At 37.2% G+C, this 16,901-nt stretch overlaps 1 protein-coding gene across 1 annotated transcript in view; it reads left to right on the forward strand.

Annotated features, from left to right (window-relative positions):
- MCTP1 (multiple C2 and transmembrane domain containing 1) overlaps positions 1-16,901 on the forward strand; it is a 211,744-nt gene that overhangs the window by 164,278 nt on the left and 30,565 nt on the right. Inside the window, exons 16-17 of the mRNA XM_041489448.1 lie at positions 180-299; positions 15,706-15,759. Coding sequence (XP_041345382.1) covers positions 180-299; positions 15,706-15,759 — 174 coding nt within the window. The remainder of the gene's footprint in view (positions 1-179; positions 300-15,705; positions 15,760-16,901) is intronic.

Here is a 16,901-nt window from a genome sequence, read left to right on the forward strand (position 1 = left end):
AAAGATTGGGAAAGGTAGTAGTTGTATTATGGAGGTAAGTGTGAGTCAGCAAAGTGGTTGAACAACACTCCACAAGGAGAGGTGGATTTCTCTAGAATTGTTTCAATTGATTGGTCTTAACTCTGCACAAGAGTTTAATGCTGATTTCAATCACTGTTTTTTCCTGCTCTGTCTTCTAGCTTTTTCTTTTTGTGGTCTGGAACTTTGAGCTCTACATGATACCACTGGCTTTGTTGCTGCTGCTGGCATGGAACTACTTGTTGATCATATCAGGAAAAGATAACAGGCAACATGATACAGTAAGTAATTTCTACTTCAAGGGCATACATGTTCTTTTCTTTCTTTAACTAGGTAAAATTTTTAAACTGGATTTAAATATGCTATCTTTTTCAAAATGTTTCCCTTCACAATGTTCTATGGACATTTTTCCCTCCTGCAATTTAATTTTATTTGACTGTCCAATAAGTGTATCTGATTTTGTTGAAATGTCATGTAAAAATACAATAGAACATGCACTATCTATAGAATCTGTTTTTGTGTGGGAGCAGAGAGGCTTATTGTTAAGGAAAAGGCAAATTCTTTGAAGTTATTTTATATGCCTAAGTTCTTATGTTGCATTTTTTTATTAAGATGTTGAATTTAAAGATTAAAATTATTCCAGTTGGTTAACAGTTTCACAACGTATCACATTTTACTGTATTTCATAATTCATCATTAGTATTCATTGAGCTTAATATTAGCCTTTTCTTATTTTCTTCTCTCATTTAATGCCATCCTTTAATTAACATGTAGTTGGGATATAATGTAGCAAGCATTTACTAAAAACTGGCTTTCGATTTTCAGAAGTACATATTAAAAGTTGAAGTTGTATTCTATGCTGCACAAATTTTCTAGCATCCAGCAGTTAAAGGATTTTGCATGCCATACTACTGAGCCTTATGAATTTGATATTTGTGCTAGTTTTTATATCCCAAAAACAGGATGTTGTCTACTACTTTATGATCTGAATGGATCACTGAATGGGCAGGAGAAAAAGCTAAAACAGATTAGATAATTGGTCTCTGAGGACAGTGATTAATGGAGGTCAGTAACAAGTGGACTACCACAGTACAAGGTCTTGTTTAACATCTCTTCCAGTGATGTACAGGAGATGATAGTGCACCCCCATCAAGTTTTTGGGTTACATCAGGTGTGTGGGACCATTTGACACTCTGGATCTGCCACTCAAAGGGATCTATCTAAGTGGGTTGGATAAATGAACTGACAAGACCTGCAAGAAATTCAGAAGGAAGAATCCCACTCTTGGGGAGCTATCACCTGTTGCAGTGATACAGAGTGGAAATTGGTTGTCTGAAAGCAGCTGTCTGAACTGGGCCTAGGGGGTCTTAGAAGGCAGTGAGGTGATCAGAAGCACGGGTAGTGGATTGAGGGAAGTAGTTATCTCCACTCCTCAGCACTTGCCAGAATGCATCTACAATAGTGTCCAGTTTGGGGCATGCCAGTTCAAGAAAGTTGTTGGTTGACTTCAGCAAGTTCAGTGAAGGGCTACCAACATGATCAGGGGCTTAAGCCCTCATCAACCAGGCCTTGAAGAGGAAAGTGGACTTGAAAGATCCTGGCGAATAAAAGGCTTTTAGTGACTGGAATGCCCTATCAGGAGGTTAACAAGAAGATGTACAAGTGCTCTGTGGTGGAAGAGGCAACAAGCTTCATTTGAAACAAAAGAGGTTCAGACTAAAAAACCTTTTTTGCCATAAGTATTGTTAAGAATAGAAGAGGTTGCTTAGGAAACTGCAGTTGCTATAGGAAGTTTCCAGGACCTGACTGTGTAAAGCTCTAAGGAACCTGATCTGACCTCATGGCTGACCCTGCTTTGAGCAGAAGTTTGGAAGTCCCTTCCAGCCTGAATGATTCCCTAATGTATTGCAACTGCATTATTAGAACCCATACAGCCCTGATCCCAACACTGTTGTTACCTGTCTATATCACTAAGACTGTTATGCTTCCAAGGATCATCTAAAAATAAGGGTGGGAATGATAAAGGTATTCCCTAATCCCAAATGTGATTACATTTACGGGAAAAGTCTAAGATCAAGATTTAAAAGATGCAATACTTAAAACACAGCCCACTGTCTCCTGATGGCTGAAATGCTTAAAGCTTCTCAACCTGAAGATTTTATGAGTACCTGAAATCCCTGGTGAAAGGAGACATTTCATTTGTGACCATACAAATACATTTAATTTCTCTCTGAAATACCACCTGCCTGGAAAGATTATCTGATCATGTAACTTTTCTAAAAGACTAATGAAGCTAGTGATGGACTCTCAGTTAAGAATACCAAATGCTGCTCCTAAAACTCTCCTCTTGCTGCGAGTGCTTCATACCAAGCTAATATAGCCTATATCAAGCAACCATGTTGATCCCAAATATTTTTCATCTGTGCCATTAATGACCTTGTTTTTATAATGATTTATGTTTGGTTATCATCATGTTGAGCATCTGCCTTGAGTGAAGTCATTTGCAGATTTATTGTAAGCCTTTCTAACTAACTCATGAATCTTCATATCATTAGAATAGGAGTAATTTAGATACCTATGTTTTCCTATGCAGAGTGTAAATTTTATCTAAATTAATGAAGTAGTGTTTCCTAGTGGCTAGAGAATGTTTCAGCATGCACGTGATCTGGCTTCTCTCCCCAAGTCTTCAGAGATTCCTTGTGTGTCTCTGTGAAATCATTGATTACTTATCTTAGATATATCATCTATCTTTAGAAGTTACTTTGAAACCCTAAGGCTAATGATAAGACACAAAGATAAATGTATTTGTTACCTAATTAACATTAGACAAGCATAGTTAAAAATTGCATACGGTTTATGCTTGTTTATTGTCTATGGAACATACTTAAATTTGGGACCATGCAAAGCAGCTCAGAAGAGTTGATTTCCATTACAATATCTCTTTGAGAAAACAATTGTCAATTGTTTCATCAGTTCAGGTGCTAGGGACCACACTTCTGCTGGTCAGTGATTAGTGATCTCTGAGTTTCAGTCTGGATATGGCACACAGACCAGCCTTAACTCATCCTTGTTTGACTGTCTCTCTAGATAAGATACCATTTGCTTTTTCCTCTTGGGCATCAGGGTTTTTTTGAAGTAGTTTGAAACTTATTTCCTCATGGAGAAATTCACCTGCCAAGCAAGAATCTGGGTACCTCTATTATAACATAAACCTGTACTTCTTATTTGAATGCAAGTACAGTTATTTTGCCATTTATTATCTCTCCTAACAAGTTATATATGCGAGTTCTTTCTTGAATTCAAGGTGCAATATGGCTGGGGCAAGGAGGAGGACCAAGTGCATAGTAGGAGATAAGTCTATTGGAATGCCCAACATAGGTGAAGTGGTGTGCTTTATCTCCATGGGTTCCATTGGAGTCCTTGTAGGATTGATGATCATTGTGGTTTTAGTCTAACATTGATGCAAATTTCCAAAAGAAGCATTGGATTCCCTACCTTTTGTACATTTTGATCAAGATTAGTTGTATTTCTGAAAGATATGCTCTCATGAAATAGGAACTCTTGCATTAAACATTGGTGTAAGTGACTGTAGATAGATGTAGACTTAATGGATAGTTCTGAAGTGAACTAAAACAAATGAATTTATGTCACTGAATCATGTGACAGGTGTAAAAATCTGCCAGTATTAAGTGAGAAAAAAATTACTAAGATGCCATTCTTAAGGCCTTCTTCTGAATTTTGCAGTAACATTTTTGCCTGAAGTACATCCTGCTGCTTTCTCCAAAGATACTTACACTGCCTTGTAATTGTACTCCTGAGTATCTGACCTCACAAAATAATTTATTTTTAGCACAGCTGTTTTTATATTAAGCCATGATCACCTAAACACACAAGATTAGAACTGAGTGAATCTTACCAGGCTGAGATTTTTTTCTTCTCCTGCCTTTTTCCCATCATCTTTTTCACATTGTCTGTGGGGTAGGTATCAACTGCTGTGTTTCTGTCACCACTCCCTGCTGCTCCTTGTCACCTGTGCTGGATTTGAGTGGTGGGAAGAAGCATAGAAGTGCTGCCCCTACACATAATAAACCATGGCATGGTGACGGACTGCAAACTAACAGAAAGTATGGTGGGTTTAAAAGCTTATTTTCAGTATTTTTAAGAAGTTATTTAATACTTTGATGATTTCAAATACACCAAAAAAAGTCCCTCACCCTTGTAACTTGAAGAAAACAGCAGCGCTCCTGTCTGGTGTCTGGGATCTTCTTCTATTTCTAAGCAAAAGTCACAGTCATTTATAACTGCATGGACTTAATGGGGGAAAAAAATTATTGGTGTTGGTTTTGGTTTTTTTTTTTGTTACTTGCGCATTTCTACTTCAGGCTATGTTCTGTGTGTTCTGACTGCCTGCTAGAGCTGCCTAACTTAAGGAATGGTCAGATAATCTCTCATAGTGATTTAAGATGTTCCCACTATCCAGCTGTTCTTGTCCCTTTCCCTGTGATGAAACAGTTGATCATACGGTTGGAGTGTGTCATACGGAGATTTTTGTGACAGTCTCTCAGTTGTTGATCTATAATGCTTAACTTATGTAACAGGCACATTGGATCTCCTCTGGTGACACTAAGTTCTTGTTCTGCCATGACCAAATAGGTTGCAGACAGGGAGTGCAGGTCATTTTCTCCTACATCCTCCCTGTGGAGGACTGTACAGATCTAGAAGTACAACAACCAGTTGCACAGCTCTTTTGACAGCAGGGACTTTGTTTTTACAACTGGAGGATACTTTTTGAGGATTGAAGACTACTAGGAAGAGATTCACTTCACCACATGGAGCAAAGTCTTCTTTTCCAGAAGCTGTCCAACCTGATGAGGAAAGCATCAAACTAAAAATAAATGGGGGAGGGAGGTGATGATGACCTATAAAAGTGCTTCCTCAAGTGAGAAATCACAGCATAGTTTGATTTGGAGAAACCCCTTCCACCAGACCAGGTTGCTCAAAGCCCTGTCCAACCTGGCCTTGGGACTCTGCCAGGGATGGGGCACCCATAGCTTCTCTGGGCAACCTGTTCCAGTTCCTCCCTACCCTCACAATGAAGAGTTTCTTCCCAATATCTAATCTAAACCTGCCTTATGTCAGTTTGAAGCTACTGCCCCTTGTCCTGTTGTGAAATTGGTGGTCTGAGTTGGCAAGAAAAGGGTGCAGGGTGAATGGCCAAGGAAACCCTCAAAACCAATCCAACAAGACAGATATGCCCCCCAGGCCAGGTATAGGCACACAAATAAGGAAATGGCTCTGGAAAAGTCCCTCACACCCTCTCTGAGAACCCAGCATGTCAGAGGGAAGCGTATTAGCGTGCACATTAGGTAATTAGTGTGCATAATATAGGAACCAGTAGGAGTTCAGAGGTCCACATGTAGTTACATTCATTCACAATCACAGAGACATGGTAAAATTGCTGTCATGTCCATTATGCAGTGTATGTATTCTGGCTTTTTAGTCAGAACAGGCTGGGAAGGTGAGGAGAGTGGGAGTTACTTTTCATTCCAGCAAAGGGAAGGTGATGAAGGGATCAAAGCATCTGGCATACAAGGAGAGGCTGTGCAAGCTGGTACTGTTCTGCATGGATGAAGAAGCGTGTTTCCTGGGCTGTCGGGGTCCACTCCGGCTAGCTATAGACCCTTGCCCACACGATACTTCATGGATGAAGGTAAAAGATTAGAGAAGCGCTCTCCTCCACGTGGGAAACGTTGTCCTTTATTCCAAGACACACATCAGGTGGACAAACCCATGGGAGAAAAAGAGAGCGTTCCCTGGCAGCAGGGAGCTTTTATACCCCCCGGGATGGGGACAGAGGGAGAGGTCCACAGCCAATGGAATACCAGTGAGGAGTGGCAAGGGCAGGGGTAACCCAGGGGAGAGACCACCAGGTGATACTGGGACAGGTGAGGGAAAGACCATGTGATGGGGAAACAGGGTAACAAACCCCATGATATAACATAAGCTATACAGTGCAATACAAAACTATTCTGTGCAAATTCCCAGTCACCCAGTGCAAGAGAACAACTAAACTGGTGCACCACAACACATGGAGGAGGGTTCTTGATGATGTGTATAAACGGCTGAAGGGAGTGGGAGAGAGACAGAGCCTCTTCTCAGTGGTGCTCCATCACTTGACAGTAACAATGGCCACAAACCAAAATACATGAAAATCATCTGACCACAAGAAAGCACTTTCATTGTGACTGTGGTGACCATCGCCAGATTGCTATGACAATGTGAAGTGTTCATCTGTGGTGATATTCAAGACCTTTCAGGACATGGTCTTGGGCAACATGCTCAGAGGTGACCTTGTTTGAGTAGGGAGATTGGGCTTGATGATGTCTGCTTGATTAGGGAGGACAGGATGGCCCTGCCAACATCTGCCACTCTGATATTCTCTCAACTGAAGATACTAATCTTTCTTTCCTTTTGGTCTATTATTTGTTAGGGACTTTTTTCCAAGTAATTTGACATTTAATAGAAGAATAATGCATATTCGTGAAGGTACCTGTGAATGCTCTTCTGCCATATAAACTTCCATGGAGAAGAGGTTTGATCACTTCACATCTAGCATTGACAGTTAATATTCAGAGCCTTTAAGGAAATATTAAGTAGCCAATTTCCTCTTGAATTTATGAGATGCACATGTCATTGCATAGCAAATTGTGCTAAACAGCTGGGAGTTAATGTGCCATACACAATTTTTTATGAATTTGCATAATAGAGTGTATATGTGTATATATATATATATAAACATATATTTTAAGAATTATATAAAGTGACAACAAGTCATCTTCTAATTTTACTGCAGGTTTTCTCCTACATAGACTTTGATGATTTATATGTGTATGTTTCTATTACAAGTTAGAACTACCCATGTTTAGGATGAAATTTTGAGAACAGAAGAAAAATAATTTTATTAAAAACAGCCTTTTATTTTAAGATTTTAAGCGGTTTTCTCTGGGTACTTTTCTGTAGTTTCCAATACAATGACTCAAATTTTTATGTGTGTACAGGAAATTGGCAAATTAAAAATAAAACAAAAGTGAAAATGGGAAGAATGATGCTTATGAATATATCCATCTCAGTGAATTCTTTTTCTTCACTCAAGAAAAAGTGGTCAGCACAATGAGCTTGAGTTAGTCATAGAAGACCAGCTCACTTGGACATAGGAGATCTTTTCTGATTAGAATCCTATCACTTTTTTCTAGGAGCTAGGCAACAGTGTCTCTCAGAGCACTGTCAGGTGGATTTGTTGCTGCTCCTGTTTGGGGCTAAGAGTGCCACTTTGCAATACATTCAATGCATAAATTAACTCTAACAGGCAAGTGCCTGGCTTTAACCAGCCATTTTCCTAGAAGTGGAAAACTGAGTTACCAAGTAAGTAGACAAAGCAGGAACTTGATTTTTTCCTGTTTCTTCACTTAATGGCCTTAAAGACTGAGTCCTTATGGTCCTTACGTTCAAAGGCTTTCATGTGCCAGTGAATACAGGACAAACACCACCTGCTTCAGATCCCTAGCCAGTGTGGTACTTTGGGGTTTTGAGCTTCAAGTCCAGAAGTTCTATTCTGCCAGGGAATCTGCAGAGATTTCTAACTGCAGATTAAATTCTTGTTGTGAATTATTGGAAAAAATAAATGTCATTGCCTCTGTATTCTAGCTAGACAGTGTCTGGAGTATGTCATTTGCACAAGGTACAAAAGGATGTTGTCAGGTTTGCAAGTAAATTTTGCCTGCTTTCTGACTGCACTTTCCTGAGAAGTTTTGCCTCTGGTACAATAGCAACGGCAGTAGCCACAAACCACCCCCAGCATGAGGGCTGCTGGGAGTGCACAGAGTTAGACACAGAATAGTATGTGTGTGAAGCTAGTCAGATTTATCACTCTAAAAGTAAGGAAAGAATGATTGTTTTTATAAAATTTTTTCAGTGTTATGCAGAACTGATTTTACCTTGTATTTTCTAGCTCCTAACTAATAATAAACTTTGCCTTCATTCATTATTAATAAAATAATTTAGAAGGCTTTTGCAGATGAGTTGTAATCTGTACATGTGAGCAGGGTGGGTGCTGTCGAAGAACAAGGACTTCTGGCAACAAGTGCCTGAATATTACATAGTCCACTGAGAATCACTGTTGTCTCCACACAGATGTTTAGGGTTTTTTCTATGTGATCCATACAGTCAAGAAATAAATATATAACACAGTACCCCACAATGGGACAGGGTGGGTTTTCTTTTAATATATCAGAATAGAAACATGAAAATGTCAGCTTAATCATGCATTTAAATTTTGTTTAAGTCTAATTTTTATGACTGCACATAATCACTGAAGCTGGGCAAATTTGCTCTATATTGCATCATAATGTTTGGTGGCCTGCTGCATTTAAGTGGAGAATTATCTTTATGAAACATCCTCTCCATAATTTGCCATTAAATGAGACTTCAACAAATCAAGGCAAATCTTACATAAAGGTTATTTAACTAAATGTTGGTACTATAAATATTTTAAATGCATTGTGCATCAATTCAATTCAACAGTCCCACAGTACATTATGTAAAGATCTACACTGGGCGGCAGGCATTTCTCTTCTGCAGCGTAACAGAAATATATGGTGCTCCAACTGGCTGGCTGGGTTACAGCTGTCCATGCTGCAATCATAATCCCTGTGCCAGAGGTTTGCACACAGTAGCAGAGTGCATAGTAAAGTCCTTGGTAAAACTTACATGCCTGGTCTTACCCCAGCAACAGCTGCAAAACCCAAACCCACTACAGAATTGGAAAGCTTTGGCCATCTGAAGAGAAAAGGCCAAAATCAAAACCCTGCTCTAAATATCTCCAGCATTCTTTTAAAAATTGGATCTTTTTTCCTTGTCAGAAACCAACTGATTTTTACATTTAAATTTTTCCACTTTTTATTTCCACAGTCTTTCAATATTGCTGGTATCTAAAATAAAATTGAAGTTCACAGCACAGAGGAAGCATTTTTAATATAAGACTGTTATAATGATTTTTTTTTTTTTTTGCATTTGCCTGAAGGTTTAAATGGCAACAAGATTCATAGACAGATTGTAGTGGCTATTATAAATAATCAGTACTATATAACCTAATATCAGTTGAGTTTCTAGAAAAAATTTGCAAAGTAATGTGAGATTTTTATTCATTTTTGTTTGGCTTTCTGTCACTTTAGCACATTTTCATTGAGCCAAGACTTCAGGGATTTTTGGATTTTACAGTATTTATAGAAATATATAAGTATCAGGGCAAAAATAGCTAACTGAAATTACAACAATATATGTATGACATACATTTTCACCTAAATATGAAATATAAAATTTTTTTGTACCAAAAAGTTAGTCAGCTTCAAATCTGAGTGTAATGGGGCACACCCATAAGCTTAATATAACTTGGATAAATGCTATTTTATAACAGAAGCATATCTGGTCCTACTAGAATCTGGACACAATATATTTGAAAAGAAATAATATTAAAAATCTAAACCTATAATGAGACATTGTGTTCTTTATAATTTATCATGAGGTTTTTCCTAAGAATTCTAGTTCACAATATTTTGTGAAGGTGTTATTTTAATAGTCCTGCATAGTAATCTTTCACTGATACTTAGCCAAGCAAAGAATGCAGTTATTTTTATTCTGCTGAACTAAAAATAACTGCATTCTGAAAGATCTGACATTTCAAGTGTACAGTACATATTGAAGCCTTTAGATGGAGACATACTTCAAACAAACACCTAATATTCAGTTCACAGTGCATTGTGTAAATACAAAAGAAAGTTAAAATAAATGAGAACCAAATATTGAAAGAAAATGAAAGAAATGTTATATTACTTGTACCATGGTAATGTTAAAAGTTACTTACTCTTAACTACATTGGCAATTGAATATTTAGGGCGTATCAAGCTGGCAAAAAGATTACAAGTTCTTGTATAATCAACTGTATTTATTACTGAAACATGTTCCCAAGAAATGTATTATACTGTAAATAAAAATTGTGTTGTTGACATTACAGTACTCTGTGTACTCAGCAGCATGCACCAAAGGGCCTCTGATAGCTGTAGTAGTCTCATTTCCTATTAAGAATCAGACTAAATTACATTATGAGTCCTTCCCAGAATAAGCTAACAAAATGCATTCTGTTAGAAGACATAATTTGAATGCCTATGTAAAAACCAGAAAGTAATTTAGTAGAAAAGTACTAATGCTTTTGTTTTTATTCTCCTGTCTTCTGTACTGCAATATATTCAATGTTACTGAGAAGCTTATCACACTAATTATCACATCTAGCAGTTCAGTTATTCTAAGTTCAAAACGTATAAATCTGGTTGGACCCAGATATACTGCACTCCTAAATGAAAATCTGTTAATTTGATTTTTATTTTCTTTTAAAATGTGGTATAAAAGTTGGACATTTTAATGGAATTTATCTTCTGTACAGTTTCTCCTTGGCAATTCCATAAAAGAAGGAGACGTCATGTTGTAAAGATGAGCACATAACTGCTGCTGTAGTGGGCTTGTGGACAATGGACATCTTATCTTCAAATTAAGTACCAGGAAATTATCTGAAAAAGCCCAAATTTATGCATCCTTCTTAATCCATACAAATTGCATAAGTTTATACTACATTTACAGCTGTACACTGAGTTGCATAGCTTACAAACTTACAGAACATTTCATGTCAGGACAATATGAATATAAATCCAAACAGTCCTGAACAGTATAATTCTGAGTACATTTACTGCATATGTAAAATGCATTTAGATGCTATTTGGAACCATATTTCACCCTCACTTTTGATTTTATAATTTTAATACTTACATATGAATATACAAATGTCTGCAGATATTTTGAGATCATGTGTTGATATTTCTGGTTTTTTTTTTTTATTGAAAACTACCTAGCATTAAAGGACTACATCAAGCAAGATCTAAGCAGATTTAGAGAAGTTCTAATGAGGGGCATTGTTGAAGTATTAAGGTAACAGTCATCATGGCTATCTGCAGAGTTAGTGCCCATTTTTCCCCCCTTTTCTTTATTTTAAATCTCAGTGCAGAGCAAATACCTGGTATTATTGACATGTAAATAATCAGAGTATCTTCTGTGCAGGTTTTTCTTTTGGATCAGCTGAAAAACATAGAACAGAAACAATTAAGGATGCTTTGCACACTGTGAGAAACGGCAGTCTGATGCTAAGAAAGAAGGACCTTTCATTAGAGGTGGTGTTAAGTTTCAGTGCGTCACTTTGCCACTGACTCTTTAGGTTCAGGAGGTATTTCTAAGTCCTCTGCAGCTGTAGGGCTTTGATTTAACATGCCTGTAAATAACTAGAATCTAACTCTGCTTTGCAGGTGTTGAGGTTAGAAGTCAAAGCAAATTATTTTCTCAGCAATTCTATCCTCTTTGTTAGTCAGTAGATCTTTACAATAAATGCAATTTATACTTAATGTCAGTTTACTCAGAAGACTGCATTGTAGACCACAGATGCTGAGGTTTTCTTTGGTGTGCAAATGTGATGGTTGTGCTTCCTTCTGGTGACCTGGTTTATGGTATCTGCTGTGACAATGGTCCTCCAATCTTTTATGGATTATGAGTTGTACAGTATTTTTGGCCTGTGTTCCTTGAAGATGTTGGGAATGGATCAGGAATAATAGTAGTACATAGGAATTAGATTACATGCTGTTTCTGATTTATAAGCTTTTAATAGGCATGTATTGCAGAGGAAGAGTCTTACTTTGCAACATTTAAACATCATCTCCTTACCTTTTGGCTGTGACGTAGCTTACGTGATGTATTTGAGGCCATCTGTGTGTGGTTTTTTTAAAATGTCATGTGTATTCACACTACATTTAAGAGTCAATATCAAGAAATTTCTTTCAAGACCGTCTACCAGTATGCAGCATGTAAGTCTGTGACAAGTGATGTTACAGAAGGTCATGTCACTTTTAGCTGCTTGCATTAGATCCTTGATTTCCCTAGTGCCCTTCCATTGTTTGATTAATACTACTTGATTTCAAACAAGATATCAGAAGGCATCATTTAGAGTGAATGTTCTAAGGACAACGTAAGATTTTTGCCACAGAACTTTTATTAAAATAAATGTAACATTACATTTTGTCTCTATTTGTTTTATTGCCCACCTTCTCTCTCCTCTCCTCTCCCTCCTTCCCCATGACGTCCCTCCCTCCCTTACACCTCCTCCATGTTAATGCTTGACGTAAGGATCCAAATAACTACTGTATTCCTTCGAAACAGAGTGGCACATGTGTACTTTGTTTGAAAATAAAAGAGGTAGAATCAAAGGATAAAAAAATCCACTGTGGGGTTTTTTTTTACTGTATTCTTAATACAATGTTTAACTAAAACCTGTGTTCATATCTACTATACCTCTCTTGAATGGCCTTGCTTTGTTCTGGAGTAGAATTTACTTCAGTATAAAGCTTTTGTAAGGCTTCGGTGTGCCAGTAATTCATATGTTGTATGACTGTGAAGAATCTACTTTCCTTGTTTTAATTTGTGGCCAATTTCTGAAAACTCTTATTTTGGTGCTTTAATGAATTGTATTATAATATCCATATTGCCTTAATGGTTGTGTGTGTTCCGGTTTTTTCTTCTAACCCTTTCTTTTGAATTTCAAGACAAGTGAAAGCATGGGCTATGTTTCATATACTTTAAAGAATTATTTATGCATCTTGGGTATTGGCACATTTTCATTACATTTTATTTTGCTACAAATATTGAATTCTGTTTTTCTTCCCAAACAATTCAGTACTCCAAATCTAAAGGTAATTGATAGCATGTCTAAACTAGAAAAAGAGCTTAGGCTTTTGAATTAAAAAATGGAATGGAGGAGATGGAAGTCTGGGCTTAGTCTGATACTTCAAGTATTTCAAAGGACTTTTTATGCCCTTTGAACAAGTTAACATTTTGCCTCTCTACAGAAGCTTGCAAAGTAGTCTGAGATCTTTAGATGTGGGGGAAAAAAAACCCCATACCTGAATCTGAAGCGTTATTATATGGATAATTTAGAATTATTGTCATACAAGTGATTTCTGTGAGGTGCCTTCATTTACAATAATTTTAGAGATTTCCAGTTCAACGAACTGTCACCATGCTAACTTGAATGCTAATGTGAGACAGGCATCCTGCTATTCAACCTTCTCAAGACAATGAATTTCTGGATGTACATAAAAGTGTCTAGGTAATGTTAATGTTGAAAAGTAAGAGACCTGCTGACCTAGTGAGCTCTGGGCATTAGGCAGTGTGTGAGCCAACAGATCTGACTTATATCTAGGGCTTTAGTCAACTAATGGTATAGTTAAGTGGGTGTTTTGTGTGTGGAAAAACTGATCTAAGAGAGTTTCCATCTTGCTACAGCACTTAACAGCTTGCTTTCCTCCTCTTTCTCAGTTTACCATTTTCTTTGTAGAGCTGGTGAAGCTGCTCAGTAAACTGGATCACTGGAACCAACTGTATTAAAGGTTTGAGGATGTGTGTTTTTGAACAATTCAATTATTCCAGTGATGCAGTTTACAGCTCAGCTCCCCAAAGACTTTGAACAGCCCAGGGAATATATATATATATTGCAATGAGCAATCCGGAGAGGAACAAGAAGATGATGCAGGTGCGTGGGAACAGAAAATGCCTTTGTTTCAGAGTGGTCAGTGGTCAGTGAAAACTGGATCACTCAGATACCTCTAAATGGGATGCAGTTGTGTATTGAACTAAGGTGTATTGAACTAAGCAAGAGATACATCTGTTTCAGCAACATGCTCTGAACATTTCCGTGTGATCAAATCTGTCTTTGATCCCCCATCTTTGAGAGATGGAGCAGAGTTGGCCTAAAAGGCCAACAGACTGGTGAGGGAGACTTCTTCATGGATAGTAGCTAGAGCACAGCCTAGATTCCTTCTTCTGCCTAAGGGGACCCAGAAGTACATGTGCCTGGCTGGTACCAGGTCTGAGGCTGCAGAAGATTTAGTCAGTCAGGCTCCTCCTGCTAAAACTGTTATTCTGGGCATGGAAGAATTCAAAAGTAATTCCTTCATTTCTCAAGTCATGCTTCCTGCTCATGCTTTTAGACCTGCTTGCTCTTTATGGTTTTTTAGCATTTCTAGTTTTATCTCATTCAAACCTCCAGGACAGAGCAGCCAGTAGGCAGAACTGGTGGTTCCCCTCCAAAGTACTATTTTTAGAGGGGTTCTGGGACAGGGTTCAGAAAAGGAAGAATAGCTGAAACCGCAAATGTTTTGAACTGTGTGGGTGACTTGCATGTATGCACAGTGCCCTACTAGATGGGCATGTTACATCAAACCATATGTTGTTTATGCGTTGCATGGGTCCATGTAACATGGCTAATTGGGACCTTCTTGATGGTACAGCTAACTTTGGGAAAGTAAACTGATTCATACACTTTTATTTTTCAGTTATTCTTTTATCTGAATTTGGCTCTTGGATAAAGTCCCTTAAGTTCTTGTACATAGATGTGGGGACACCCTTGCAGCATTGTCTGAGGGCGTGGCTATGAAGTTTAATTTTAGCATGTTGTCTTAAATCACAAAAATTGTTTCATATCATTGAGTTTTACCTCCAATTTTTCCTCTTTATGCATACTTTATAATACATAGTATAAAATTTATAAAATTTTTGCATCCATAATAGGACACTGGGCTGGATGGATCTTTGCTGACCTTCATTATGGATTTTCTTATATCCTAATAGGTACTTATATATACATAAAGATACAAAGAAGCACACTATTTTCTGCGTAGAAGGAGGTACAACTTTCTATCAACAGAGAATTTTCCTGTTAGGGTCATTGATCACAGTGTAATGAGAGAGAGAGATTTTTAAGTCTGAATCTGCCATGGCCCATCTTTGGAAAATAATTTATCTCTCTGTAAACTAAACTTAGTGGTTTATTTCATGCTGATGGCATGATTATTAATTATTAATATTTGGAGAAAGAATTTAAGGTATGTTTATATTTCATGGTGTTGGACTGAAAAACTATATATGGAAAAATACGTTGATGCAGACGTGGCAGATGTAGCTCACAATTAATGTGCATAAAGTTAGATGCACAGATTGTACAAAATTATTATTAAAGAAACACAGGGCTAATGTTGATAGAGCATATGGTATGTATCACTGTTGAACATGATAAGAAGATAAGCTACTGTGAATTTATTTCTGGCTTTGTATTCTTCAAGAAGCTCTTGGTGAATACTGTAAATTCTATTAAAAGTGTTGACCTTTTATGTAGGTAACCATAAATTTGAAGTGAGCATGTGTGTGTGCTGCATAGGCACCAGTGGAGCTGACAAAGGATTCCTTTAGTTAAAGCAGGCATTTACTGAATTTTGAACTACCTTTTAAATACTTAAACTGTCAAGCAAGCATTTTGCAAAGGAACGGTTTTCAGTATATAATTCCCCAATGTAGGTCAATTAAAGTTATAATACTTTCCTAAATTTGAATCACTAGATCAAGTGTATTTTCCTAGCTATACATTTTCCCTCTGTGCATTTATTTCAAATGTTAATAAAGTTTTCATCTACAAAAGGCTTAGAATTGACAGAACAAAACTCTTTCTTTTTAAATGATGACAACTACTACTGTTTCTGTCTGCAGGTAGTGGAGGACATGCTAGAGGACGAGGAAGAAGAGGATGACAGAGATGACAAGGTAATTATCTTTCCTAGCACTTGGGTATCTGGGGATGGGAGAATTTAGACATGACACTGTTTTTTACCGACAGTTAAAAAAGGAGTTGATGTGTTTTAGTCCAGAAAATTGGACAGAGCTGTTTATCATCCTATAATAACAGATATAGCATGTTGATGAAAAGGTTAGAGGACTATAAATCCTGCTTTCTTTTTCTTTATTTTTCTGGTTTTTCTTTTCTTCTTCTTCTTCTTCTTCTTCTTCTTCTTCTTCTTTCTTCTTTCTTCTTTCTTCTTTTTTTTTCCTTTCTTCTTCTTTTTGCTTTCCCTCTTCCTTTTCCTTTCTATTTTTTTTCTCTTTTCTTGGTCCAGAGATGGATCAAATTTTTTTTTTCTGCCAGGAACAAGAGTATCTCTGCCAGTCTGGAACTTGATAGCTCTTGTGAAGATAACAACAGGTTTTGAAGGACAAAAATTCCTCCTGTCTTGAGTACTACAAATAGTGCTGCACTTCAGGAGAAAAATGGTGTGGAAATAGCAACTCTATGCTAGTTAAGGATGGAATATTGACATCTAAAATTTTCAAAGAATTACTGGATAGAAGAATGACATTTATGTAATCACATATGACATTTAAATAATCACAATTCTCACAGACATCCATTTGATTAGAAGTTCGCATTGTGGCCCTGCAAGCTGGGAAACCACTCCTATTTGAGTGGATGTGATTCAGTTTAGATGCTGCCAGCTAGGTTGAGGATTGCAACCACAGTAAATAACAGCTCATTTCCACATATCATTGAGCCAAGCCATGGGGCTTCTTGGATTGGTTGTCCCCCAGAGAGAGGGAAAAACCAAAGAAAATAAATCAGAACGACCTTGCACCACTGAAACAATGGCTAGCACTGGCAGGATGGCTTTCTGGTGAGATGAGTGAAGACAGCCCAATACTTGCTGGTATTTTCCTATCAGAAGGATGATATTTGCGGAAGAAAATAAAAATTAAGGAAATACATAGTTTTACAACAACTCTGTATTAAAATTCAGATTATTTTGACCTTCACAGATGTTCCCCCACTTCTGTTGTAATACAGCTTTTTTTTTTTTTTTTTTTTTTTTTTTTTTTTTTTTTTTTTTTTTTTTTGTGTGACAAAATTTTTTTTT

This window comes from Pyrgilauda ruficollis, unplaced genomic scaffold, assembly GCF_017590135.1.
Source record: "Pyrgilauda ruficollis isolate IOZ18807 unplaced genomic scaffold, ASM1759013v1 scaffold94, whole genome shotgun sequence".
NCBI classification, from domain to species: domain Eukaryota; kingdom Metazoa; phylum Chordata; class Aves; order Passeriformes; family Passeridae; genus Pyrgilauda; species Pyrgilauda ruficollis.